At 34.6% G+C, this 27,880-nt stretch overlaps 1 protein-coding gene across 1 annotated transcript in view; it reads right to left on the minus strand.

Annotated features, from left to right (window-relative positions):
- LOC112914100 (eyes shut homolog) overlaps positions 1–27,880 on the minus strand; it is a 1,106,577-nt gene that overhangs the window by 286,755 nt on the left and 791,942 nt on the right. The window contains 1 exon segment of the mRNA XM_072749029.1: positions 906–1,074. Coding sequence (XP_072605130.1) covers positions 906–1,074 — 169 coding nt within the window.

A 27,880-nucleotide genomic window follows, 5' to 3' on the forward strand; every position in this document is an offset into this window, starting at 1 on the left:
GACCTTGGATCATGAACTAAGCCAAAGGCAGGCAGACAATCAACCACTGAGTCATCCAGGCATACCAAAAATGCTTCTTTAAAACATTTTACTCATAGACAAATAATATGAAGGTTTAAATATTTTTACAAAGTATGGAATGATTTTTTTGCAAAATATTTCAAAGTAGAGGAGAAAATAATTTTCGAAATAATGAGTTGCCCTAGAGTGGATAATCTATTCAAATACTGAAGACATTATACCTCCAATATAAAGAATTGTTAAAACTATTGAACATTCATTTCAAAAGAAATAAAACAATGGTCAGATTTGGAATACAGCATGTAATCTACTTTAGTGATGTTTAGCCATAGAAGAAAGAAATCCGTAAATTCTGGTATAGGAATCCTTGTGAGCACACTGCATAATGTAGAGACCCTCGATATAGAGGCATTTCCTTAAACAGATACTGTTAATACTACTTTTTTCAAGCCAGCTAGGGTAATGTTAAAAGAGTGATAGCAATTTTCCCAATTATCAAATGAATTCCAGCTTTCGAATGCCTTCTTCCAAGTTACCAAATACTGAATTCAATCATATTTAGTGATGTATATTACAAAAATATGCTCTGAAACATTTGCAGCATTTATGTTTTACTGTTATAGCCATATGCCATCAAATTCATATGCTTGCTATATTCTTCCTTGCTGGTTCAGAACCTGTTTGTAAGTCATGTTCCATTGAATGACTCATAAATTAAAGAAACTTCTAAAGAAAACTAGAAAGAACTAAGATTTCCTTTTGATAATGCTTCATGCACTAAGCTAGAAAAGTTTTTCCACAATATTTAAATGAATAATTCATTGCTTCAATAGGTTAACATTTGAGAAAGAAACATGACATACAGAAAGTTAAACATTTAATACTTACTGTAGAGAATAGTTCCATTCAAAGTGTTTGTTTTTATAGTCAAGTAGATGGTAACAGTTCTGTTATGTTCCTTCTCCAGGACAAATTTGAACTCATCCAGTGTTGTAAAAAAAGGCAGTTCTAGATAGGAATTCCCATTGAAAGATGGTAAAAATAAACCTGCATCTAAAAAAAAAAAAAAAAAAAAAAAGTCATGTAAATGTGCTCTGATGGCATTCTATTGCTAATGAAGTAGGTAGGAATACAGCATTTATAGTTAGCATTCATTTCAAAAGGTAACACTGATATTATATACTGGCTAATAGAGGAGGGTAGGTGAAGGAAGATTTAAGGATTGATAAATTTCTTAGACTGGATACTAGTTTAATAAGTATAATATATAAGTATAATAAATTTGTGAAGTCATTGTCTCAAATAATCAACCACCAGTTCAGAGGAAGACTTGAAGCAAGAATTTTAACTTGTTGTACATGGATGGAAAACAGAAAATTTGTGTCCCTGTATATGTGAAATAATAGTTTTCATCAGATTCTTAAAGTATTCTGATATGAATGGCTGTACATCAAATTATATACTTAAAATCAATGAATTCTATTTGATGTAATTATACCTCAATAAAAAAAAAAAATCTGTGACACAAAAAGATTAAAAAATTGTCACATAGCAAGGTTTTAAATTAATATTTGTTAATATTTAGTGCTTTCCAATAATACTTATTTTGTAAGCGGTATTACTACAATACGCAAAGCTAACTTTCTAGCGTCATCCTTTTAGAATTATTAATCCTTTAAATGATTAATCTCGAAATATAGAGGCACATAAAACTTGAAAAGTATTTATTTTTTGGTCATATACTTATATTTAGGGCTGTAGACTTGGTACATTGAACAAGGGTAACATGGAATGTGGAAATACAAGTCTTTTTTTCTGTCTCTTTCACAAAGGGGAAAATATTTTCTGCCTCTGGATGAAAACCTGGCAGTTCTCAGGAATCTTACCTTCTTTCCAAGTTATCATTATAATGATTCAGAAACTAGTATCCAGTCTAAGAAATTTATCAACCCTTAAATCTTCCTTCATCTACCCTCCTCTACTAGCCAAGACCCGTAGAGCGCCTGATACCTACTATCTGCCTTCAGGGTCAGGAGGAAGCAGTCCCCTGTTCTTTCTCTTGTCTTACCACCTTCCATTCATGCTAGCTGCTGTTTCTGACCCTTTCGACTTTAAATGTGGAGGTGGCAAGGCGGAGTGGAAAGAAGTACACAGTAAAGGAGAGCTATAAGAACTGGCAATGATGTACGCAGGCTCTCACTCTCTAGGAATAGCAGATGTTTAAAACTGTTTCTCTTGTGGTGGAAATGTCAGATAAAATACAACGTGCTCAGTTCAATTTCAATTTCAGATCAACAATAAACAATTTTTTAGTATGAAGTACAAGCATGTACTAAACATCTCACAAAATACACTAGAAGAATTGTTATTTGAAATTCAAATTTAACTGAGTGCCTTATATTTTTAGTTCTTAAATCTGGCAACCCCATGACTCATGAGCATTTGTGTGTTCTTTGGAAATCCTTTGCCAACTACAATTCCTAGGAGTTGTGCTATTGCCTGCCTTTGGCTTGTCACTTCTAACTTGGCCCCACATTGATTTTTCATTTTAGCACAGACTCCTGCTGTTGACAACCAGTCGCCTGTGTCAAAGTAAAAGTTGCACTGGACAAAGTTAAACAGACAAAGACTTTACTCAAAGCTATTGCGATAAAGGAGAGGTCAGAATTCAGTCTTTGCTTGACAAAACAAAGAATATAACGAAAGGTGAAAAGAGAGTTTTTAAGAGCTGAGGTGTGGGATCACAAACTACCTGTGTTTGCTAATTGGTCTGACCCCTTAAAAAACATAAGCTTTTTCCTATCTTCATCACAGAGGGTCATTTACAACTTGGGCCAAAGGCACCCATTGAAGTCAGGCTCCTACCTTCCCACAAAACTGGGAGATAGGGCCACTATCTTTTTAATGCTTACATGTCAAAGACATGGTTCTAGGTCCTGAAGAAAGACATTCCTGGGTTGTAAAACTAAGATTTATATTTCAAAAGGGGCAAAGAAGGAATTTACAATAGAAAATTTTCTAAAATAAATGCTCTAAGACAAGTGAGGTCTGGGACCTAGAGTGAGGAAGACAACTGTCTAAAGTTTAGTTAAGGGGCGCTTGGGTGGCTTAGTCATTTAAGCAACTGACTTTGGCTCAGGCATGATCCCAGGGTACTAGAAATTATCCATAATCTCTCTCTCTCTCTCTCTCTCTTACTTGCGCTCTTTCTTTCAAATAAATAAAATCTTTTAAAAAAAAGTTTAGTCAAATTGAGGGGAGTATTATGGCTGTCTCAGTCACCTGACTAGAAAAACCACTTGGGTAGAACATAAAAATGGCCCTAGACCAAATTTCTTTTCTGAGGGGGTCTATATCTAGTCCCTGGGAAACATTTCAGCATTCCCTGCCCTACTGTCTGTGAGGGTAGAGTTCATTTTCAGGATTTTGGAAATCTTGAAATCCCTTGTCTCTACACACACACATACACAGAGACTGCTTTGGCTTTCTTTCTTAGGTATAAAGGTATGACTCTGTTGGTCCATGGTCTTCCTTTCCAAGTGATCTACTTTTAGCAACTCTCAAACACTGCCAGGTGTGATAGGTGGGAGAAGGTGAGGGATGAGGCCAACAAGACAGCTTTCTACAAAAACATTTCCTCAAAATCCTGTCGTTAAAATCCTCTTTCTTCTTTAAATGCTGTCTTTTTATATCAAGAATTTTTCCTAGTTAAATCTTTTTTTTAGATATGGCATCTCATTTTGTTCATAGCATTATATCTTGGTGTGTGAAAGGGTTTATTTTTATCATCCTGTTTATGTCCATCACTTTGTATTGTCAGATATAAATATAATTTATGTATTAGGAAACTACTTGATTTAAGTTATATGATACCTTAAATATTTAATATCACATATTTTTTACCATTCCTTGGCTTTCTACACACAGTCTTTAATTTCTTGAAATTAATCTTCCTGGCTCTGTATTTTACTGGATATGTTTTTTTCACAGATCTGTTTTTAGGCCTACTTAGCAAATCCTGCATTAGTTCTCATATGCCTAGAAAACTCTGAATACTTACTACTTCCTTTATTAAAACATTCTCCTTGTCTCTCATGACACTATGCTGCACTTTGACCATCTCCTCACCTGACCAAGAGCTTCTTTGCAGACTGTTCTTTCAACCATTCCATAATGCACTTAGCTTCCAACACTCCATCCTGGATCAACCAGTTCATCTATGTTTTATCTACACCTGCTCCTCCTCCATTTTCTTATTCATAGCACTTACTCTCCCAGGCTTAGAAATTCAGCATCATTAACTACTCATCTCTTCTCACACTAGTTGCTGCCTCCTGTCACCTCTTTCCTAGATCAAATCTTGCAACTTTCCTTCTGCTATCACTGACTTTATTTAAGTTCTCATTACATTTCAACTCAATAGCTTCTTTCTAACTGGCCTCCCTGCCTATAGTGTCTGTTAGCTGTCACTGCTGTCACATAAACTTTACTCAGGTATAATCATCTAAAAGTTGTGGTCAAAATCCTTTCCTAACTACAGAATAATTCATCTACCCATGGAGTAAACCAAGTCCTCCATGGTCTTTTTTCTCAGTGGCTCCACACACACAGACCTACTGGTAAGGTTGAACCATGCTTTCTTCTGTTGCTTATGTTCCATTCCCCCAAACCCTAGCTATATAAATCTTCCTTTATCTCAAGGCTTACTTTGAATAGTACTTCAAATTTGAACTCCCTATCATACTGGATCTCTAAATGTTTTAGTGCATGCATTATTTTTTACTGCCTGTAACAGTTGTCATAAATCTTGGGTAGAATTGGTAAAATACTAAATCTGTTATTTTGGATGAGGCATGTAAATTAACTTTAATTAGCAGAAACAGAATATTCTAAATAAATGAATTCTAAGAAGACACTGGGGGAAGAGTTTGCTTGCGATTAAGAAAGCTCATAACAAAGTTTGAGTTCCGCCAGATGTAATATGATGTTTATCAGATAATGAACTGCACATACACTGCTTTTTAATATATATGTATATAAAATATATATGCATATATAATAAGGAGAAAAATATATATGCCAATCAAGTTTTTAATATATATTATAAGGAGGAAAAATATATCCCAATCAAGTTAAAATGCAATGTAGCTAGTTCGCACTAGAGGAAGTCTGAATGAGAAATGTAGATGCAGCCAGTGTAGAGAAAAATGATCAAGATTACAAAGAGACAGACTTGGATTTTAAGTTAATAGAATCTTTAGTGTATAACTTGGCAACTGCTTGGATAGTGCATGTCTGTTAGCTTAACCATAATATGGTTTTAGACACTGTTTCTTTATATTACTTTTACCTGTCCTACTGGAAGTCACTGATGTGGTTCGTTAATTCAACAAATATTTATTGAGTGAATACTACATGCCAGGCATCAGTAAAGGAATATTGTAGTGAGCAAAATAGATGAAGACCTCACCCTTACGAAGCTTAGATTCTAGCTTCATGGAAGAAAAACCTCATGCTAGAATCCGTAGAGTTTATTCTTCTTATGCGGTAAATTTTTGGAGGGATCCCTTTCCCAACATTTGCTGTCACCAAGGAGCACTGAGCCTCATGTGAAATGTTAAAATTAAATAAAAGAGAGGGTCTAACAAAACCTACATCATCTACCCTTTCATACTGTTCATTCTCTGATGGAAGGATCTGTGTTTGATTTATCTTTGTATCACCCTGTGGCATGATCAGTTTTGCACGGTATAGGCAGATACATTCTTAGACAAATACAGATATAGATAAATATAGATAAAAGACAAATATAGATAAAATGATTGTCTGTGGAAGTGCAGGAAAAAAAAGAAACAAAAAATTCTCATAATTAAAATGGGATAGAAAAGACTATAGAGATGGGGCTTTAGCACTTTTTTTGTGGTTAGTCTTTTTACATTTTTGATAAATCCGCAAAAAATTTTTCTGGAAGAAAATAGTATTTACATAAGGGTTCACATATGAATTAAACTATTGGGATCCATAATCAGGTTTTCTTATTCTGAGAAGTAGTGAACTCATCACCACCAACAAAAAAATATATAATTCAATTTGCTAAAAGAAATGACTTCCATATTACTTTGCTGGAGCATATCTATTGTATAATTCAGGGCACACCTGCCTATTTCCCAGCTCATACACTCTTTGAATCTTTTTTTCAGAGCTGACAGATTTTATGAAAGTTATGACAGGAAACAACAATTACCAACAATAAACAGTTGCTATCGAATTGCTTTCTAACCATATTAATTTTCATTATCATCATGTTTAGTGGCTATGTTTGCAAACAGAACTGCCCTGAATGTGGAAAACAAGACTAATTGGGGTTAGGTAGAGTGTTTTCCTGCTGCTTCCAAAGCCTCTTCAGGCAATGCTATTTGAACATACTCCAAATTTATTTTTCTTCCAATTATAAATGAAAAAAAAAACAGGGTCTTTATACAACAATATGTATTAAACATCTTACAAAATATGCCAGGCAATGGTTAATTGGTGACTTCTGATTACAACACAGACATCTGTAATGTTTAACTGTCTTAAAAGATCATATAGGGTGATCTATGCAATTATATTAACATTTTTTATGGTTAACAAAATTTAAAATCAGTTCTGACTCATGGGAAAACCAATAAATTAACTAAGAAGGAGGATCTTTTAAATCCCCTAAGTTATGTTATATTAAACAAATTAACTCAAATTGTCAAAGGGAGGTATGAGAACCTCCCTTTGGAAAGAGTTGGAAATAAATATCTTATGTTAAAAAAGTGCATGAATTTAGTATTTTTTACCAAACATATTTCTATAGTATGAATCAGGACCACAGTCAATTAATAACAACAACACATTGAAATTTTATTCAGGAGAGCGCCATGGAGTTCTTTATGATAAAGAAAACACAGAAGAGATTAATATCTTTATCCTGAACACAATGCATCTGAGCAGCATCAATGTTATTCATTCTGAATAGAAATGGAACACCTTTGTCTACAGTATGAGTTATAATCCCCTTAACCTTGAATAAAAGTCTTCTATGATCTAAACACAGAAACCGACATACTAACATACGAGTAATGCTACAAATGCGATGGGTCACAAATTATCCATATACAACTTTATTGTAATTCCTGGTACTAAAAGGAACATAATACTGTTTGCTATTCTTCTTTTATAATGGAAATAGACTTGATTTACTCAACAGAAATTTAAAAAATATTATTTGAGTGTTTTTGTCGAGTCTTTTATTATGTTCCCCAGAAAGAGCTTCATATAAATCCTATCACTAAGTTTATAAAGTGAAGGTAATACTGATATAATGCAATTATTAATATTTTGTTTTAAATTTAGAAATAATAATTACCTCTTTTATGATTCTTATTTTATTAAATTCTGTGATTAAACAGAATATTATCGGTTAATAAGTCCAGATATTATCTTCCTAAAGGATTCATTAGGAGAGGAGTTATGATGGCAGAGGAATAGTGGACCCTAATTTTGTCTGGTCCCTGGGATAGCTAGATAGTTATCAAATCATTCTGAACACCTGTAAAATCAATTTGAGATTTATGAAAAGAAATGCTGCAATTCTACAGATAGAAAAGTGGTCACTTTTTGGAAAGCAGGAGGTATGCAGACTTGAATCTGGGGAGATACATATGAGGATACAGTGGAGGGGAGGTAGCTTCCTTATGAGGTTACTGCAAGGTATTATAAACAGTGGAGCACAAAATCAGAACTTTTAGGAGTCTGTTACAGTGGGGTACATCCCTGGCATAAAGGTGCTTGGTGGGGAGACAGAGTGGAATCCCAGGGGGGACAGTGTGGTCTCAGGATCCCCTGGGTCACAAGAATAGAGGTGCCTGAGTGAGGCAGAATTCCCAGGCACAGCGGGGGGAGAAACCACCTGAAGCAGTGAGTCCAGGCGCCGGCTTTCTGCTGGGTATTGTCACAAATTGTGAACTGCTGCACGGTCAGGCGACCCCTCTCCTGACAGGGGTCCAGCAAAAGGCAGAGTGTGGGGAGACCCCCCTCCCTTCCCCAGGAAGAACAGCCCAGGTACACACTGTAGGAGTCAGTAAAATTTGGAGTTTTGAAACTGGTCACAGATGCCTCAGATGAAAATGCTCGGTCCCAGGCTGGGTGAACACAGAGTTCCCATAGAAAACGGGGAGACAAGGGTGATGGGCTGCTTTTCTATGAGGGTTCACTGAAGAGTAAGGGAGTGCACTTTCAGCTCTGGGGCTAGAGAAAGGGGTGCTGCCATTTTCATCCTATCACTGCTGAAAGCCTTCAGGGAACAAAACAGCACCGTGTAGTAGAATCCAGAGCCACTTACACTGAGCTCGTGCCCATAGCAAAGGGAAGGGCATTTCCACAAGGGCAAGTGCACCTGAGAATCAGCACAACAGGCCCCTCCCCCAGGAGATCAGCCCGAGCAACATGCTAGCACCAAGTTTACTGATCTTAGAGAACTGCAAAGCTTCAGCTCTTGGGGAAAACAGTACATAACATTCATGGTTTTTTTTTTTCTTTCTTTTTTTTAAGATTATATTTATTTATTCATTCATGAGAAACAGAGAGAGGAGAGAGAGAGAGAGAGAGAGAGAGAGAGAGAGAGAGGCAGGGACACAGGCAGAGGGAGAAGCAGGCTCCATGCAGGGAGCCTGACGTGGGACTCGATCCGGGGTCTCCAGGATCACACCCTGGGCTGACGGCGGCGCTAAACCCCTGAGCCACCCAGGCTGCCCTCTTTTTTTATTACTCTTTAGTCTTTCAGTATCATTTTTAAAGGTATTTTCTTATTTTTCAATTCTTTTTTATTCTTTTTTAATTTTAATTTTAATATATATGTTATATATATATAATTTTTTATTTTTGGTTTCCTTTCACTGTATTTTATTTTACTTTTGTATATATATATAAGTCTTTCGTTCTTTCTTTCTTTCTTTCTTTCTTTCTTTCTTTCTTTCTTTCTTATTTTGGGATCTAGTTTCTTTTAACAAGTAGACCAAAGGACACCCAGAATCTAGTTTTCTGCTATGTTCTGTTTCGGTTCTTGTTTGACTTTTTCTTATTTTATCTTGTTTTTTCCTGTTGTTGTTGTTGTTACTATTGTCTTTTCTCTTTATTTCTTCTATTCTTTTCTGGATAAAATGATGAGACAGAGAAATTCACCCCAAAAGAAAGAACAGGAGGTAGTGCTCACTTCCAGGGATTTAATCAATACGGATATAAGTAATGTCAAAAGTAGAATTTAAAGCAACAATTATAAAGATACTAGCAGGGCTGGAAGAAAACATAGAAGACACTAGAGAATCCCTTACTATACTTATTAAAGAACTAAGATCTAGGCAGGCTGATTAAAAATGCTATTATCAAGATGGAGTCCCAAATGGAGGCTCTAAAAGCAAGGATAACTGATGCAAAACAGAAAGAGTCAGTAATCCAGAAGAGAAAATGATAGAAAATAAGGAAGCTGAAAAGAAGACAGAAAGACAACTATTGGATCTTGAAGGGAGACTTAGAGTACTCAGCAATTCCATACAATGAAATAATATCAGGATAATAGGGGTCTCAGAAGATATAGAGAGGGAGAGAGGGGCAGAAGGTTTATTTGAAAAAAATATAGCTGAGAAATTCCCTAATTTGGGGAAGGAAATAGGCTTTAAAGCCTAGGAGGCACAGAGAGCCCCCCTCAAAATTAATAAAAATATGTCAATGCCTCAACATAAAATAGTGAAGCTTGCAAATTTCAAAGATAAAGAGAAAATCCTGAAAGCAGTGCAGGACAAGAGGTCCTGAATCTACAAGGGTAGAAACACAAGGCTTGCAGCAGACCTGTCCACAGAGACCTGGCAGACCAGAAAGAACTGGCATGATATACTCAAAGTACTAAATTGGAAAAAATATGTAGCCAATAATACATTATCCAGCAAGGCTTTAATTGAGAATAGAAGCAGAGATAAAGAGTTTCTTGGACAAACAATAACTAAAGCTATTTGTGAACATTAAACCAGCCCTACAAGAAATATTAAAGGGGATCGTTTGAGCAAAGAGAGAGCCCAAAAGTAATAAAAACCAGACAAGAATAGAGACAATCTAAAGAACTAGTGACTTTACAAGTAATAGAATGGCACTAAATTCATACCTTTCAATAATTATTCATAATGTAAATGGACTAACTGATCCAATAAAAAGGCATAGGGTATCAGAATGGATAAAAGAAAATAAGACCCATTGATATGCTGTTTACAAGAATCTCATTTTAGACCCAAAGACTCCTCCAGATTGAAAGAGAAAATGGAGAACCATTTATCATGCCAATGGATATTAAAAGAAAGCTAGAGGAGCAATCCTTGTATCAGACAAACTAGAGTTTAAAGCAAAGACTGTAATAAGGAATGAAGAATGACACTAAATCATAATAAAGAGGTCTATCCGACAAGAAGATCTAGCAATTGTAAATATGCTCCTAACTTGGGAGCAGCCAAATATATATAAACCAATTAATAACAAAATTAAAGAAATTCTTTGATATTAATACAATTATAGTAGAGGACTTTAACACCCCACTCATATCAATGGACAGATAATCCAAGCAGAAGATCAACAAGAAAACAAAGGTTTTGAATGACACACTGGACCAGATGGACTTATTCAGAACATTCCATCTGAAGGAGCAGTATACACATTTTTCTCGAGTGCACATGGAACATTCTCCAGAATAGACTATATACGGGGTCACAAATCAAGTCTCAACCAGCACAAAAAGACTGCGATTATACCATTCATATTTTTAGACCACAATGCTTTAAAACTTAAAGTCAACTACAAGAAAAAATTTGAAGGACTACAAACACATGGAGGTTAAAGAGCATCCTACTAAAGAATGAATGGGTCAGTCAACCAGAAAATTAAAGAAGAATTTAAAAAATACATGGAAGTAAATGAAAATAAAAACATGACAGTTCAGAACCTTTGGGATGCAGCAAGGGCAGTCCAAGAAGGAAGGATATAGCAATACAGGCCTTTCTCAAAAAACAAGAAAAGCCTTAAATACACAAACTTACTTTCCACCTAAAGGAGTTAGGAGAGAGAACAGCAAATAAAGCCTAAATCCAGCAGAATAAGAGAAATAATAAAGATTAGAGCAGAAATCAATGATATAGAAATAAAAATCAGTAGAACAGATCAACAAAACTAGGAGCTGATTCTTGGAAAGAATTAATGATTGATAAACTTCTAGCAAACCATGAATGAAAGAGGAGTGATCACCATCAATACTGAAGAAATACAAATATAAGAGAATATTATATATGCCAAAAAATAGGCACTCTGGAAGAAATAGATAAATTCCTAGAAACATATTAACTACAAAGACTGAAACCAGAAGAAACAGACCAATAACCAGCAAAGAAATTGAATCAGTAATCAAAAATCTCCCAACAAAAAAGAATCCAGGGTCAGATGGCCTCCCGGCAGAATTCTACCAAACATTTAAAGAATTAATACCTATTCTTCTGAGAGTTTTTAATATGTTGATGATATACTGCTGACAACATCTATTGATAGTATCTGAAAAATAGGAAGTATCTATATGCCTTGATAAATTATATGACTGCCTAAGAATGGGTAATATATTCCCATGGAATTTAAGGGGCCTGACACTTAAAGTTTTTGTGTGTCCTTTTACCTAGAGCATATAGAATAACCCTATCCAAAGGAAAAAAGAAGTTCCAGGTGGCTAGTAGATAACCTGTAATTATAAATAAGGCTGAGGATCAATTTGACACACTGAAAATAGCATCATAGAGAATTTTAAAGAATTTGCATTTTCTATGTATTGTTTTGTTTCAACTGAAGTAATTTATTCAAATTATTGGTTTTACAGAAAATTTTTCCCTTTAATTTCCTAACAAATTCTGGAATCATTTCCCTTATTCTGGAAGTACTTCTTTTTCAAGTTGCTTTCATGAGTATTTCTTGCTCATAAAACCTTTGTTGTTGTGTTTTTTTTTTTTCCTGAAGAGATGTTTATTTGAATTGAATTCTTCAGTGAAAGTGTAGCTGTGCAAACATTTGTATGTTGACATTTAATTTCTCTCTGCAATTTGAAGGTTTTATTTCTCTCAGCTGGATTCCACTGTTGATGTTTTAAAATAATTCGAAATACATTAGAATAATGATATGCTACACCTTCTCTTTCTATTCATCATATTTTTTAACTTCCTCTTGCATTTTATTTTAGCATTGTCTCTCTGTGTTAAAATATTAAGATCTAACTTCATGTACTTAATTCTTTTCTCAGCTGTATCTAATCTATTATTTAATTCATCTGTTACATTTTCAGTGATTATATATTTCATTTCATTGTTTGGAATTTTGTGATAGTCTCTATTTGTTTTACTTATTTTAAAATTCCATTAATTGTTTTATTACTGAAGTATAGGTGACATTACAGCTAATTCTTTTTTCAAATTTTTATCATTTAAGTATACATAATATTATATTAGTTTCAGGTGCACAAGACAGTGATTTGACAATTCTGTACATTATGCAATGCATACCACCATAAGTGTAGTTACCATCTGTCACCATACAAAGTTATTAAAATATTATTGACTATATTCCCTATGTTATACTTTTCACTCCTGTGACTTATTTATTTTGTAATTGGAAGTCTGTACCTCTTAATTTAATTCCCTCTTGTATTTTCTTCAGCATTTTAAATAGGGTAATTTTATTTCTGTATTTAATGAATCTAATATCCAAATTCCTTGAGGTTATTATACTGCTGTTTATTTTTTTTCTGCAGCTTTTGCTTGAGGTAGTCTGTTTTAGCTGGTATTCTTTTATTATGCAGTTATTTTTTATTAATATTTATTGGTGAGAATCTATAGAGACCCAATTTATGGAATTTGGATTTGCAAAAGTGGATTTTGCTTCTTCCAAATATCCTGAGGCTTTCCAGTTGAGATTGTTTTATATTAATTTCTACCTTGGCATTTCTTCAACCAAATCTGCATTATAAATTAGAACTGAGGCCAGAAAGTCTGATGAAGGTTCTTGGGGAAGGTGTTACTTATATACCTGTAGTGAGGGTGGCTGAACATCAACTTTTCTTGTCTTTCTTTGCTCCTAGTTTCTTTTTTACCCCGACCTTTCCACCAAGTCTGAAGTCCCTTAGAGGTCTAAACTTTTAGAAGAGTTTTCAATTTCAACTCGATTTTGCCTAGGCACAGAGAGCTTTTCTTTGTGTTTCATATTAATTACCCTTAATGCCCTTATCTCTTAGTGTCTGAAACGAGCAAATGCTGTGCTTTTACAATTTGTCACACATTTTTTGTAGCCCTCTTTCTGTTTTTTTTGGCCCTCAGTGTTTTCTTTATTTTTGAACCCTGGAAATGATCATAAAAAGGCCTCTATGTATTTAAGAGGCTGTTCATTTTATTAAACATCTTAACTTATTTTTAGTAGGAATGTTTTTCAGAATATCTCATGTGCCTAGTGCTACAAATAGAAGCATAGTGTTGTCATCTTTGCTATCAAGTAGGTTATATGAAACCTCAGGAATAGTACCATCTCACTCATTTAGACTCGCTTAGAGACCAACACTAAAATTTCCTCAGGAGCACAGAGGAATCAAAAGCCTATTAATTTATAGAATATAGAGTTTTCTTATCTAGTATTTCTAATGTATTCATGAATGCATGCACACATATAAAAGCAAAAGAAAAGCAGAAGAAATCAGAAATCACAAGTTAGATAAGAAAAAGGATATTTTGTATTATCTGTAACAGCTTTCATCTCTAAGAATATGAAAAACACAATTTGTAGAAAATTGTAGAATTAAAAATATGGTATAGTATTATTCTCTATGTTTTACAAATAACGACTGTTTAAATTGAATATTAAATTCCTAAGGATTTCAAAAGTGTGGATAGAGTATATAAAGATTCGCAAGAAAAATCTTAGAAGCAAAATGCAAATTATTGAAAAGTAAGTAGCTATCATTTCAAGGGTGAATGAAAGTAAAACTTTCCTACTATTAAAATGATGATTTTGATAATACTAATTCATAGAAATAACTTAAAACTCTTCCTATATGTCAAAACCAAGGCAACTGACCTGTCATTCAGAAAGTATTAATTATATCAAATACTTCTTTAATTTGCTCATTAAAAATAGCCAGTGCTTGTGATAAGTTATAGTTGTGATAGCTATGAAGAATGCATATTTCATATTATTTACTATGTCAAGTACTAACACTAGTATTTCAATGTGTTTTATTTTTAGTACTAGCACTAGTAATTCAATATGTTTTATTTTTAGAATAGCTAGACTATAAACTATAAAGAAAAATCTAAAGTTGGGCATAATGATTTTTAAAATGTTACAAAAATTCCTGCATATTTGAATCACAATATTACGGTTATTATAAGGATTACTTCGGGGACTGCAAAAACAAAATTACCAAATTGAAGTTATATTAATTTAATGTATTATAATTTGATATTGATTAAAATTAATTCACATAATTATAGATAAGTTCGTTTTTTTAGTCCTCAACATATATCTCTCAGAAATAAAAGTATCTCTTTTCTTGCATAGATTCAAATATCCATAGTGATTTTATTTCAATTACAATTTACTCGGTTAGTAGAGGAAAGGACATTCACATGTTATTTAAAAATCCCTAACAGACAAAATTTGAAATATGGTATAGAAGAGAGGGGATATGAAGGAAAAAAGTGAGCTAGATTATGCCATGGCAGTAGAAGTAGTTTTAAGCCAAGATGGTTACAGAGCAGGGTGGTCTGGTGGTGGTCATGGAAGAAAAATCTTTCCTACTCTCTGGGAAAATTGCAAACTAGGTGAATAATTTATCAGTAAACAAAAATACAAGGCTATAATCTAACACGCATGTTATTGTTAAAAATCATGCAGTAAATAACTCTAAAACCATTAATTGAGATAAGAAAATTTAAACATTATTCATTTAAAAAATATTTCAAATCAACTTTGTTCAAGCAAGGCACAGGGAGCTTCCAAGATGCTTTAGATGTTGATCCTTAATTCAATGAATTTCCACTCTAGGAAAATTAGTCAACTAATTGATTACTTCATTCAGCAAGTAATGACCTCATTACATCACCAGAAAGAGGTAAGAGTGTGAGAAAGGGGAACAGTGGAACAGCCCAATATGTATACAGAGAAAAGCCTAAAGTTCAGTTGGCCAAGAGCACAGACTGTGTGAAGAAGAGTAATAGAAAATAGGCGTGGAGAGGTAGGAGGAGGATCATTAGAGGGCTGCAGAACTTCATTCTGCAGCCAGAGACATTAAACCTTTATGAGCAGAGAAGCAGCAAAATTAGAACTGTCCTTCAGGAATACTAAGCTTTCAGCAATGTACAGAGAGCTTGAATTAAGAAGAGTAAAAAATTGTGAATTCAGATGAGAAAGCTATAACAAGTGTTCAGGTGGTGAAAGTGAGAATCAAAGCAAGACTTCTGGGTAATAGCAAAAGAGAGGAGGGAATAGATGGGAAGGACATTCTAAACTAGGAGGAACAGGACTTGACAATGAGTAGACTGTAGGTTAAGGTGAAATGAAAGCTCAATGTTTTCCAGTCTGAGTGACCTGGGTAATGGAGGCAAGGAGGAAACCCCGGAGGATGAGTTTATCGTGGGAGGTTGATAAGGCCAGTTTGAGTTTGTAATGCAAATGGAATTGTCTATGTAGAAGTGACCAGCAGATGACTGAAGTCATATGTGTGCGCCCCCACACGTATGGACATGCATGTGCAATAATACAGAGAAGAAAATAAGACATTGTGCTAATTATCTGCTTTAACAATTACTTAAAACCTTTCCTAAGGTTGTGGGTACATTGTAAATGGGGATGAACTGAATTCAGTGACAATCAGTTGACTTTGTTAAACCTCTAAGGGATCTTTTAATACAGTAGGCAATTCAAAGCCTCTGGTTTTTATAAGAGCTTAGTAGCAAACCATCAATTTCTACTCTTTTAAAAAGTGATGATATGTCTCCAAGAAAGTGCAGATGTTCTGGGTAAACCTTAGTCATCTCTCTTCCAGAAAGGGGTGTGTGTGTGTGTGTGTGTGTGTGTGTTTCTTTGAAGAAAAACACAATAGTTTCCAAATAGTTGTTCTTTCATAACATTTCCAGTAATCTCATTCTGTTTTAACATTGTCACACTGGGGTGCCTGGGTGGCTTAGTTGGTTAAGGATATGACTCTTTTGGCTCAAGTCATGATCTCAGGGTCTTGGAATCAAGCCCTGAGAAGGTCTCCATACTCAGTGAGAAGTCTGCTTGAGATTCTCTCTCTCTCTCTCTCTCTCTCTCTCTCTCTCTGCCTCTGCCCCTCCCCTCCCCAGTGCATACACACACATACACTCTCTCTCTCTTTTCCTTGAATAAATACATAAATGTTTAAACAAAAACAAAACAAAAAAAACCCCATTGTTACATTGATTAGTTTTGGTAGTCATGACCATCAACAGTTGATTTTTAAGTCATTATATGTGTAAGCTATATATATAGCCTAATATTCATTTAATATGCTTAGATAGAAAAATATATTAAACACCAACCCAGGTAATTTGATATACCTGTGACAGTCAGTAAATGGACTGAGTGTGGGCTGGGAGGGTAGAGAAAGAGAAGAAAAGAGAAGAGGGGAGCGGGAAGGAGGAGGTGAAGAAGGGATAGGGAGGGGAGGAGAGGAGACGGAGCATACAAAGAATCAGAATCACCCTTTATAACTGGCTAGGTTTTATTGAGAACTACTATATTCCAGGCAATGGTCTCCAAAGTACTATTATTATCTCTGTTTTTTTTTTTTTTTTTAAAGAAGACAGCTGAGACCTTTAAGTTTCCTTAAAAGGAAAGCAATTTTCTGAATGCTGCACAGTTAGAAATATCTGCCTTTGAGGATTAACTCTGCTGTTTATTAATTCTAAAACTGAGTCTTTTAAACATACTGCCTGACTCTCAAAAGGTTATGGAAGACTGATTAGTACACAATGGTTCTATCCTTGACTGCCATGTTTCCCATTTTCCACTTGATTTCTTCTCCTCGCTAACCCTGCAGCCTAGAAGACCCTGTCCCTTGAACCCCGTTATCCCTATGCCATTCTTACCATACTATTCTAACAATAATAATGTCTAACATGTTTTCAGCTCTCATTTAGTGTGAGAACTGTGCTTAGAACTATTTTTACATGGATAATCTATTTTCATCCTCAATAAAACCCTGTAATTTTCCCCTTTTACAAATGAGGAATCAGCAACTTGGAGAGGTTAAGTAACTTGCACAAGGTCACACAACTAGAAAATGTCAACCTAGACCCTGTAACTTTAGAGGTCCTCTTCATAATCTCTAAAATATACAACACAGGTATTACTGCCATTATTTTCCGCAAAGCCTTTAACATTGGTCCTTTTACATATGTGGGTAATAAACTGTGTTTTTGTACTTTCCCAGTTTTGAATACACAGTTGCTAACTCTGTAAACATTTCCCATTAGAGGCTGGCATTATTACATCTTTCTTCTTCAATTTGAAGCCTGTGACACATTTTTACTAATATATCACTGGCATAAAGTTTTTTTTTTTTTCTCCTGACCCTAATACTACCTGGGACTCAATTACTCTGTCTTTCACTTTCTTCAGTCTTCCTTTACTTTTCATTATTCAATCCTTGTCCCATTCATTGGCCTCTCCCATCATTCCTTTCATTTCTTCAATAACTTGCAAAGGCATTTTCAAGAATTAGATGTATAGATAATATGAAAATATTTTAGTCTAGTCATTCTGAGATCATTAATGCAATATCAATCATACAATTAGGAAGCTATCTGAAGCACTGAAAATAATCATAAATTTTGGAAAAAATGAAAAATATAGTCATATAAATGACTATATACAGTAAGGGATTATGACAATAACTACACAAGCATACTATTTCACTAGTTGAAATGGCTCAAATGCAGTAAGAACTTGGACAAATGAAGGTCAAAATCCAAAGATAAACCTAAAAAGGTTCAGTAGTTTAGTTCAATAAGCTGAAAACTGGAGAAAAGTACATTAGAAAGTCCACGAATTGCTGCCACTTATGTGCCTGGTCTTTTTATCTGTGGCCCATATGACAGCACAGACTCATTCAGCTAAACTGCTTTGACTATGGCTAAGAACTATGAGTAGAAAAACACTTGAATATATGGGAAATTGTTGGGTTCAAGTGTGGGGCAAGCAATTGGTATGAAAATAAGAGAAAGTTTAAAAGTTCATATTGTAAACCAATTTTCCCTCTCCTATTAAAAACTAGTGGGATAGAAAACTGCTTCCAAAGAAACCTCTTTGAAATCACAGCTAGAGATTGCAAACATACTGTTTAGCTGGTAGGCTCATGTTGTCTTCTTTCTATAGCTGGATATAGACTTCTGTTGGATTAAAGATAAAAATACATCATAAAGTGCTACACAGTATGAACCTGGTGATTAATAGTATTTTGTGCACATAGAATCTCAAGAATCTTTTAAAAAAATAAGCATGTTGGAAATATAAAGGCCTTCTCACTCTTCTTTTTCTATACTTCACCTCACATCAATAATATAATGTAGATAAAGAATGAAATAGGATATTGAATATCTACATATATATGTAGATATTTAATACTTAGTACTTAGATATACTCTTAGATTACTCCACATTGACTTTTGAGGACTGTCAGATTTCTTCTATCAGGCACTAAGTGAATGGTATGCACCATGTATAAAGATCTGTGGCAGATGGCTCTGTGTGTAGTATGTGTATTTAGATCAGGAATTCAGCTTTGAACATGGGATTTTGCTACCTAACGAGACATCCAGATCATGATGTCTATAGGATATTTATTGGCTATATGGGCCTGAAGTTCAGAGGTATAGTCGATTCTGAAGATATAAATTTTGTAAATAAAGTAATATTGCTAGTTGAAGCTGAACAACGGGACTAGAAGAGATTTATTAGGGAAAGTGAGTAGATGAAGAAGAAAATGAAGTTTAAAATCAAGAAGGAACTGTGAAAAGTGAGAGTAAATAGCAGACTGAAAAAAGACAGCTGAAGTGCATGCATCATTAGAAAAGCCCCTGCCCCCCCACCCCCCAAAAAAGAGTCTTAGTAACAAAGAATACTACTCAATTGTATAAAATCTGTTAGATCAGCCTATGTTATGGCAGGAAGTAAGGAGTTAGAAGTGCCAAGTTAGAACCAGTAAATGAAGGAGAGAAGAGTCATAAGGCAGTAGCGGTACAGTAATGGGATTCATAGGAGGATTTTATTAAATGGGAAAGACTAAAGTAGTTTAAATGCTATTGAGAAGGTCTAGTGAAACAGAATAAATTGAAGATACAAGAGAGTGAATATTTCATAGTCTCTATAAAGGAGAGAAGGAATAAAATCTGCATTCTTCAGGGTTCTTATTTGCATAAAGCAAAATCCACTGTCATTAGTTTAAGCAGAATTAAAGAATCACACTGATTGGTAGAGGCTCTGTCATGTTTGTGGCCTAGTTGCAAGGCAAGTGGAAATGTGAGTCATGTATTATGCTCCAGAGGCAGGTCTTATAACATGGGATTTTATAAAATACAGAAGGGGTAATAAAAAAAGACAATGGGTACACACAACAGGAGAGATATCTATCACAAATACCAAGGCATTGGTGAAAGAATTGGCCTTACTTAGTAGCTTAGAAATTTCCTCTATGGTAATAAAGAAAAGAAAGAACTAATGAGTGATGATCCAAAAGTCAGTTTTGAGAGATGCCATCTGAGGGCAATAATTTTTCTCACAGAAGTAGGACACAAATTCATCCTCTGAGACAGAATAGTGAAGGCCTAAAGTTTGAGAATGTGGGGAAGATTTAAAATAGCCACCATAGAGATTGGGAAAGAAAGCTGAAAAAAAAAAAGCCAGACAAGATTTATGGACTATGGAGAAGGTTGAATGTGGTTGTCCGGCCATGAATTTATAGTGGTTCCAATTTTCCAAACTAGATAATTTCAAGTCATAATCAGGGGTGTGGGTGACAACATAGAAGGGGCAGATAACCAGGCTTATTCATGTTTGAATTCTGCTTGAAATCCCTATGAAACAGAGAAGAATGGGGAATTAAAGAAACTACAAAGATACCTATTACAGATCTATAAATGACAAATGAGTTCTCATAGCGAAATACTGCCATTGGCTAGGAAGACATAGACATGGCCAACATGCACATGAGAAAATGCTCTGCATCACTTGCCATCAGGGAAATACAAATCAAAACCACAATGAGATACCACCTCATACCAATGAGAATGGGGAAAATTAACAAGGCACGAAACCACAAATGTTGGAGAGGATGCGGAGAAAAGGGAACCCTCTTACACTGTTGGTGGGAATGTGAACTGGTGCAGCCACTCTGGAAAACTGTGTGGAGGTTCCTCAAAGAGTTAAAAATAGACCTGCCCTACGACCCAGCAATTGCACTGTTGGGGATTTACCCCAAAGATTCAGATGCAATGAAACGTCGGGACACCTGTACCCTGATGTTTCAATCAGCAATGTCCACAATAGCCAAACTGTGGAAGGAGCCTCGGTGTCCATCGAAAGATGAATGGATAAAGAAGATGTGGTCTATGTATACAATGGAATATTACTCAGCCGTTAGAAACAACAAATACCCACCATTTGCTTCAGCGTGGATGGAACTGGAGGGTATTATGCTGAGTGAAATAAGTCAATCGGAGAAGGACAAACAGTGTATGTTCTCATTCATTTGGGGAATATAAATTATAGTGAAAGGGAATATAAAGGAAGGGAGAAGAAATGAGTGGGAAATATCAGAAAGGGAGATAGAACATAAAGACTCCTAACTCTGGGACACGAACTAGGGGTGGTGGAAGGGGAGGAGGGCGGGGGGTGGGGGTGAATGGGAGAGCGGCACTGAAGAGGGCACTTGACGGGATGAGCACTGGGTGTTATTCTGTATGTTGGTAAACTGAACACCAATAAAAAATAAATTTATTATAAAAAATGAGTTCTCATAGCGAAATACTGCCATTGGCTAATGTTACAGAATGAACACATAAGTATACTTGAGCCATTAGTATCTTCACATAAGGACATATATTTTCTCTATTATATATTCTGTATGATTTGAGTTGGCCTATTATTCCAGCCTGTCAAGACTTTTTTGGCTTTGATTCTGTCATCCTTCATATTCGCTTTTCTTCTAGGCTTTGTTTCACCTGGAAATCTGATAAACAGACTACATTTCCGTCCAATTGACAGAAAAGCTGAACAGAGCAGGGCCAATTACATGGTTTTGTAATATGTTATAAAGAGATGAATCCAAATGCTCAGATGGTATGGATTTTAGTAATCTTCTCAGTGACAGAATCATAGAATTTTATAGCTGTCCCACCCTCCATGGCCTCCCCCAGTTCTTTCACAGCTGAGCAAGCTGATGCTTAAGGAGGTTACGCAATTTTTCCAAAGTAATTAATTATCAGAACTTAGTTTTCTGACGATCAACTCTGGGACTGGTAGCTCTTTACACATTACTCCTCCCTTCCTTTATATGAATCTGATACTTTTCAAATTTGAAGTTTTTCCACATGGTAAGTAATGTTTTTTACTATTAACGTACACAGAATAAGATTATTATGTTTTCAGGCAAATTGATTCTTCACTTTTTTAGCAACTCTTTTTGTTACAACTGTTCTATGGATCAGGTCCTAGGGAGAGTGTTACATTCAAGTCATCCGTCTAAGACTAGAGACAGGATATAAATATTGCATTGGCATCCTGACAATGCAAATGAAAATTAAACTGAATTTTGAGTTCTGTAATTATAAAGTAAATTTTGATTCTTTCTATCTATTCCTTAAGGCTACACTGATTGGAAACTGCATACTGTCTTTGTAGCTATTGGTTGATTAAAAAAAAAAAAAAAAAGTAGCCGCTCAGAGCCATCATCCAAACTGTAATATACAAAATACACTTGAAAATATTTTCCAATCTGTAAGTTTTATTATACATAGTATTATACTAAGCTAGAAACTTTTATAAGAGTAAATCTCTTTTTTCCATTGGGAACAAATTAGAATTTAGATGTAAGAATGTTTTCACACTCATTTAATCACTGTAGTACTATATAGCATAGGCTTTGAAAGCCACGTTGGGGTTTGAATTTCAAATTTGTCATTTAATAGCCATTGTAGTCAGAAAGGATTATGGGGTCTCTCTTTAGCTTCAGTTCACTCACATGTAAAATGAGCAAGGTACTACCTGCTTCATTAGGCTGTGAGAAGTAAATAACCATATGATATTTGTAGGGTACAGAATGAGCCCTATTTTGTAGTATTCACTAGGTAAATGGGAGATATAATTTTTGAGTCTATTCTCTTTGGAGTTAGTTTCAATGACAAATTTCACCATAGTAAGCATCTATAGATAGAAAAGGTAAATTTTGGTATAATTACTTGCATTATAAAATGTTATAATGACTATATTCTTTTGTAATCAACTATTAACTGTGAGGATAGTTTCTTATAGTCCTATTTAAAAATGGCTATAAATTGCTAACATTAATCTACATCAAGAGTTGGCAAACTGGTCAAATTGGAATGCTTCCTGTTTTTGTAAGTAAAATGTTATTGGAGCCAGGCCCATTCATTTATATATTGTCAATGTCTGTTTTCATGCTACAATGGCAATGTTGAATAGTTGTGACAGGGCCTGTATGGTCTGCAAAGCCTAAAATATTTACTTTCTGGACCTTTGCATAGAACATTTTCAGACTCCTGTTCTACTTGACTAAAATCTGTAAGGCTGTGAGGAGAGAAGGTGTAAATACTTCAAAAATTTCTCTATAAGATACTGTAAGCTAGATTTGGAAAAACACTGATGTAATGTGTAAAATTCTGGACTTTACCAGAAGAGCTATTGCTATTACTGAAGCTTCCTCTGGTCTATTTTTTAAACTTCTGCTATTATAACTTTTTTTCTAAAAAAAAAATATTTCTAATGTTTATCGTTACTATTATTACATTCTCCACATTGCATTTCTAAATTAGAAAAACACACTATTCCAATATTTAAACACTAACTTTTCCACTGTAAAATACTTTTTACAAGCATGAAATATTTTGTAGATTTATCATAAAAAAGGATTTTAGATAATACAAAAAATAGGCAATGGGATAGAAATCAGTTGCTTAACAAATGCTTAACATGCATGTATTACTAAATGACACAATTATCCTGATTAAGATATAAGGTATTTTAAATAATCATCATATCATGTGCATATTTTATTCATTGAGTTGTATTTTAATATGATTTATATTATTTATTTTTATGTTATGGAATTGGTTTTCCTTAATTCAAATTATATTCCCATGTATAGAAGAAATGTAAAAAAACAGTGACTTGGGCTTTTCATCCATATGACACTAACATCTTATTTTAAGACTGTTTTCCCTAAAGTAACTATTTTATCAGGTATGTTTACGTAATTGTCACAATAATTAATCAAAAAACTTTGTCAACAAAATTAGAGTAATTTTGGCTTATGATAGACATACTACTTGATTGATTGAATCTTCTGCATTTTCTTGATGGCCATTTAGATACTATATAAGTACAATCACTATAAGTCACAGAGATGCTACTGAGACTATCAACTTGCTAGGTCACATTCCTTTTAATTAATATAAGAATGTGGAGATAATGCAACAAATTAACATGTGACCTTATTTTACCAAACAAATACTAAGCATATTACTTCTAAGTAAAGTTTTATGAAATTGTATGTAATAAGCATTTATTAAGTTCATACCCATGCCAGCAACTGGAAATGCAAAAGTATCTTTTCTCTGAAGAAACTGGCAATATAGTGAAACCTATTATAGCAAAAGATACCGACATAGGCATAACTTGCATTTTTATTTCTGAGGGAAAGGCTGCACAGAAGTAAAATCGATTATAAAGGACATTCTAGGTAGATGGCATAGCATAAAGAAAACAACAGAGCTGCTTGGAAATGCATGGGCTAATTGACTCTACAGTCTTGCATTCAAACCATCTCAGACTATTTTCTTATTTCCGTGGTAGTTTCACAGCTTTTCTTTTGGATCATTACAAAATTGATGTTTTTTCCATGATGAACTTATTAATGCCTAAATTTACTTTGGACTCGGTTTCCACAAAATATTTAACAAACTAAAAATCTCATTAATGCTTTAACATTATATTTGGGCCTGAGCAAATTTATCATTATTAATGCGTTCAGCGATTTTTTAAAACTCCTATCTTCTTAAACAACAAAGCAAATAAGAACCAAAACAACAATCAAACTTACTGATAATGGCTTATTCAAACTACTTTTTGAAATCTTCTAAGTTATAATAAAATCAGATACAAGGTCAAAGGGAAGGAAAAGATAACATAGATCAAAATTCTTTACAAATGCTACATCATTATCTCTAAAACATTACTTCCTGATGAGTTTCTTTCAGCCTTTTTATGGAAATTGGTATTTATTTCCAATCTAGAAATAGAAATGAGATTCAGGAGAATACACAACAGTGCTACCAAGGCAGCAATTATCACATTCTATTGTGTGGAAGGTACTGTAATAGCTATTTTATAATTTTTATTACATTTAGTCTTCTAAGTCTATGAGCATATTCATTCTCCATTGTTGCACAAGTTACCACAGATCTAGTGACTTCAAACAAAACAAATGCATTCTTTCACAATTTCCTTTAGCTAGGTCCTCTTCTCAGGGTTTCATTGGGATGAAATCAAAGTGTGAGAGGGGCTGTCAGCTTATCTGAGACTCAGGGTCCTCTTCTAAGCTCCATAGTTACTAGCAAATTCATTTCTGTTAGGAAGTAGTTGTGATATCCTTTTATTTTCTTACTGGCTATCCCTGAGGGACTTCTCTTGGTTCCTAGAGGCCACCCACAATTCCTTGCCATGTGGCCCCCATGGCAGATCACAACATAGATGTTTGCTTTCCGCCAGACCTGCAGAGGTGCATGCATCTCTCCAGCTTCTCCAGTTAGTCAATCAACATAATCATGGGGTGACATTGCCATCACTTTTTGCCTTATAACACAGCCTTATCAAGAAATGACTATCTTATATTTACAGCTTCCATTCACACTCAAGGGAAGGAAATGATATAGGACATTAGGGACAGAAATCTTGGGAATCATCTTAAAAATTCTGCCCACCGCAGTGATATACATGCTATTTCCATTTTATGAATCAGGAATGTAGGATTTAGAAAGGTTTAGTGACTTGCCTAAATTTACACTGCCAAATTGTGGCAGGGCTACTAGCTGTCTCATTTAAAAGACAGGGCTCATACATTAACTTTAGCATTCTCTTTAGGTCTAACAGTGCAATAATCAAATTTTCCTTAATACAGTTAATCCACTTTTCTAGTTTCAATTCTCAAGTCTATACAGAAGACTTTCAAGTTTCTCTCTCTAATCCCGATACTTTGCTTGAGCCTTAGACCCCTATCACTTAGCATCTTCTGCAATTTTGTAATTTTATGACCCAGTTCCAATTTGATTCATCTAAAACCAATTTCAAGAAATTGCCCCTCCCAACATCCCAATTCCTATTAGTGCATCACTATTTTTCTTAATATATTGCCATCTTTGTATCCCTCTACTTTGCTGCACCCTGGACTAATCAAAGGTTAATATTCAAGTATCTATCACAGAGCTCATCTGGGGCCGGGGCTCAGTTAATGCCTGTTTTTGTTTGGCAGCCAGGGTTAGGCAGTAACTGATTCTTTCATTTCTTAATTTGAAATATGTCTGATATCCATCTGCCTGGCTTCATTCTCATGGGCATCACATTTAGTAATGATAATGTGGAATCTTCCCTTTTTTTGGGAGTGATCATCCTTTTGTAGTCATTTAGTAAATATATTAGCTGTTTCCAAATGCTGTAAACATACATAACTTTTACCTCCTAAGGTAGTATTCGAATGAATTTAATTTACTTAAGGAAACAACCCATTAGTAAAAAATTAATAAATAAAAACAAATTATAGAAATGTTGCCAATAATCTATGAATAGAAAACATATTTTAAGTATTAAATTACTATTAAATATACAGGACCCATTTTCATTACATAAGCTTTTCCCCCCACAAAAGAATGCTACTTAAAAAAAAAATTGCTTATGTATATGAATTAGTAAACTAATGCCTTAGCTACATAATTCTAAATTTCTGAGTACCTACAAGGACTTTCTGATTCTATTTACTTAAATATTTTATTTATTTATTCATGAGACACAGAGAGAGAGGTAGAGACATAGGCAGAGGGAGAATCAGGCTCCCTGAGGGATCCTAGGACCGAGGGATCATGACCTGAGCCAAAGGCGGATGCTCAACCACCGAGCCACCCAGGTTCCCAGGTGAGTCCAATTGTATGAATAGGTACTTCTAATATGAATAAGCATTTTACGGCACTAAGGAAGAGCACAAGAAAGAGGCTAAGATTGTGGGACCTGGAGCCAGACTGCCTGAGTTTTATTTCAATGTTTCCAGTTATACTGTTGGTATGACCTTGGATAAGATACTTAACCTCTTGTTTCTTGGCTTTCTTTTTTCCTAAGTAATAACAATAATAATAGCACCTAACTCATAGCTATGTTAGAAGAATGAAAGAAATTAATATTTAAAGAATTCAGAAACGTATCTGATCCTCTGTAGTCACTATATAAACTAACAAATACATTAGCAGAATACTTTGAATATTTTTAAGACTAATTCTTTCTAGACTATGTAAATATAGTTCCACTTTAGGGATTTTCAAAAATATCAATTTAAGGCTCAACCAGAGGTAAGATGGTTGAGGAGTAGAGTGACTCTAAGCTTGCCTCCTTCCTCAAACACAGCTAGATAAATATCAAGCCATTCTGAAAACCCAAGAGATCAATCAGAAATCTTAGAGAACAAAGCATGTGTCTACAAACCAGAAAAATGACCTGTGGAAGATGGAGGAATTCACCCGAAAAGAAAGAATAGGAAGACATGATGGCCAAAAATTTAATCAATACAGATATAAGGAAGCTGTTTCAATTAGATTTAAAAATGATAATTATAAGGATATCAGCTGGGGTTGAAAAAAGCATAAGACTCTATAGGATCTCTCTTTTTAAAAAAGATTTTATTAATTGAGAGAGTGAGAGAATGAGGTGGGGGAGAGGCAGAGGAGGAGGGAGAAGTAGACTCCCCGTTGAGCAGGGACCCTGACATGGGGCTTGACCCAGGACCTTGAGATCATGATTTGAACTGAAGGCAGATGCTTAACTGACTGAGGCACCAAGGCACCCCAACACTAGAGAATCTTTTACTGCAAAGACAAAAGAAAAATCAAGTCAAGCTAAAACTAAAAATGTTATAACCGAGATGCAAACCTGAATTGAAGCCATCCATAAAAATGAGGATGGATGAATCAATGGAACAAATCAGTGATACAGAAGATAAATTTATAAAAAATAATGAAGCTGAAAAGAAGAGGAAGACAACCATTAATGGATCATGAAGACAGATTTAGGGAACTCAGGGACTTATTAAAACAGAATAACATTTGTATCATAGGAGTCCCAGAAGATGAAGAGAGAGAAAGAGGGGCAGAAGGTTTATTTGAGGAAATTACAGCTGAAAACTTCCCTAATCTGGGAAAGGATGCAGGTATCAAAATCCAAGAAACACAGAACACTCCCGTTAAATTCAACAAGT

The sequence above is a fragment of the Vulpes vulpes genome, chromosome 1 (genome assembly GCF_048418805.1).
Source record: "Vulpes vulpes isolate BD-2025 chromosome 1, VulVul3, whole genome shotgun sequence".
Taxonomy (NCBI): Eukaryota; Metazoa; Chordata; class Mammalia; order Carnivora; family Canidae; genus Vulpes; species Vulpes vulpes.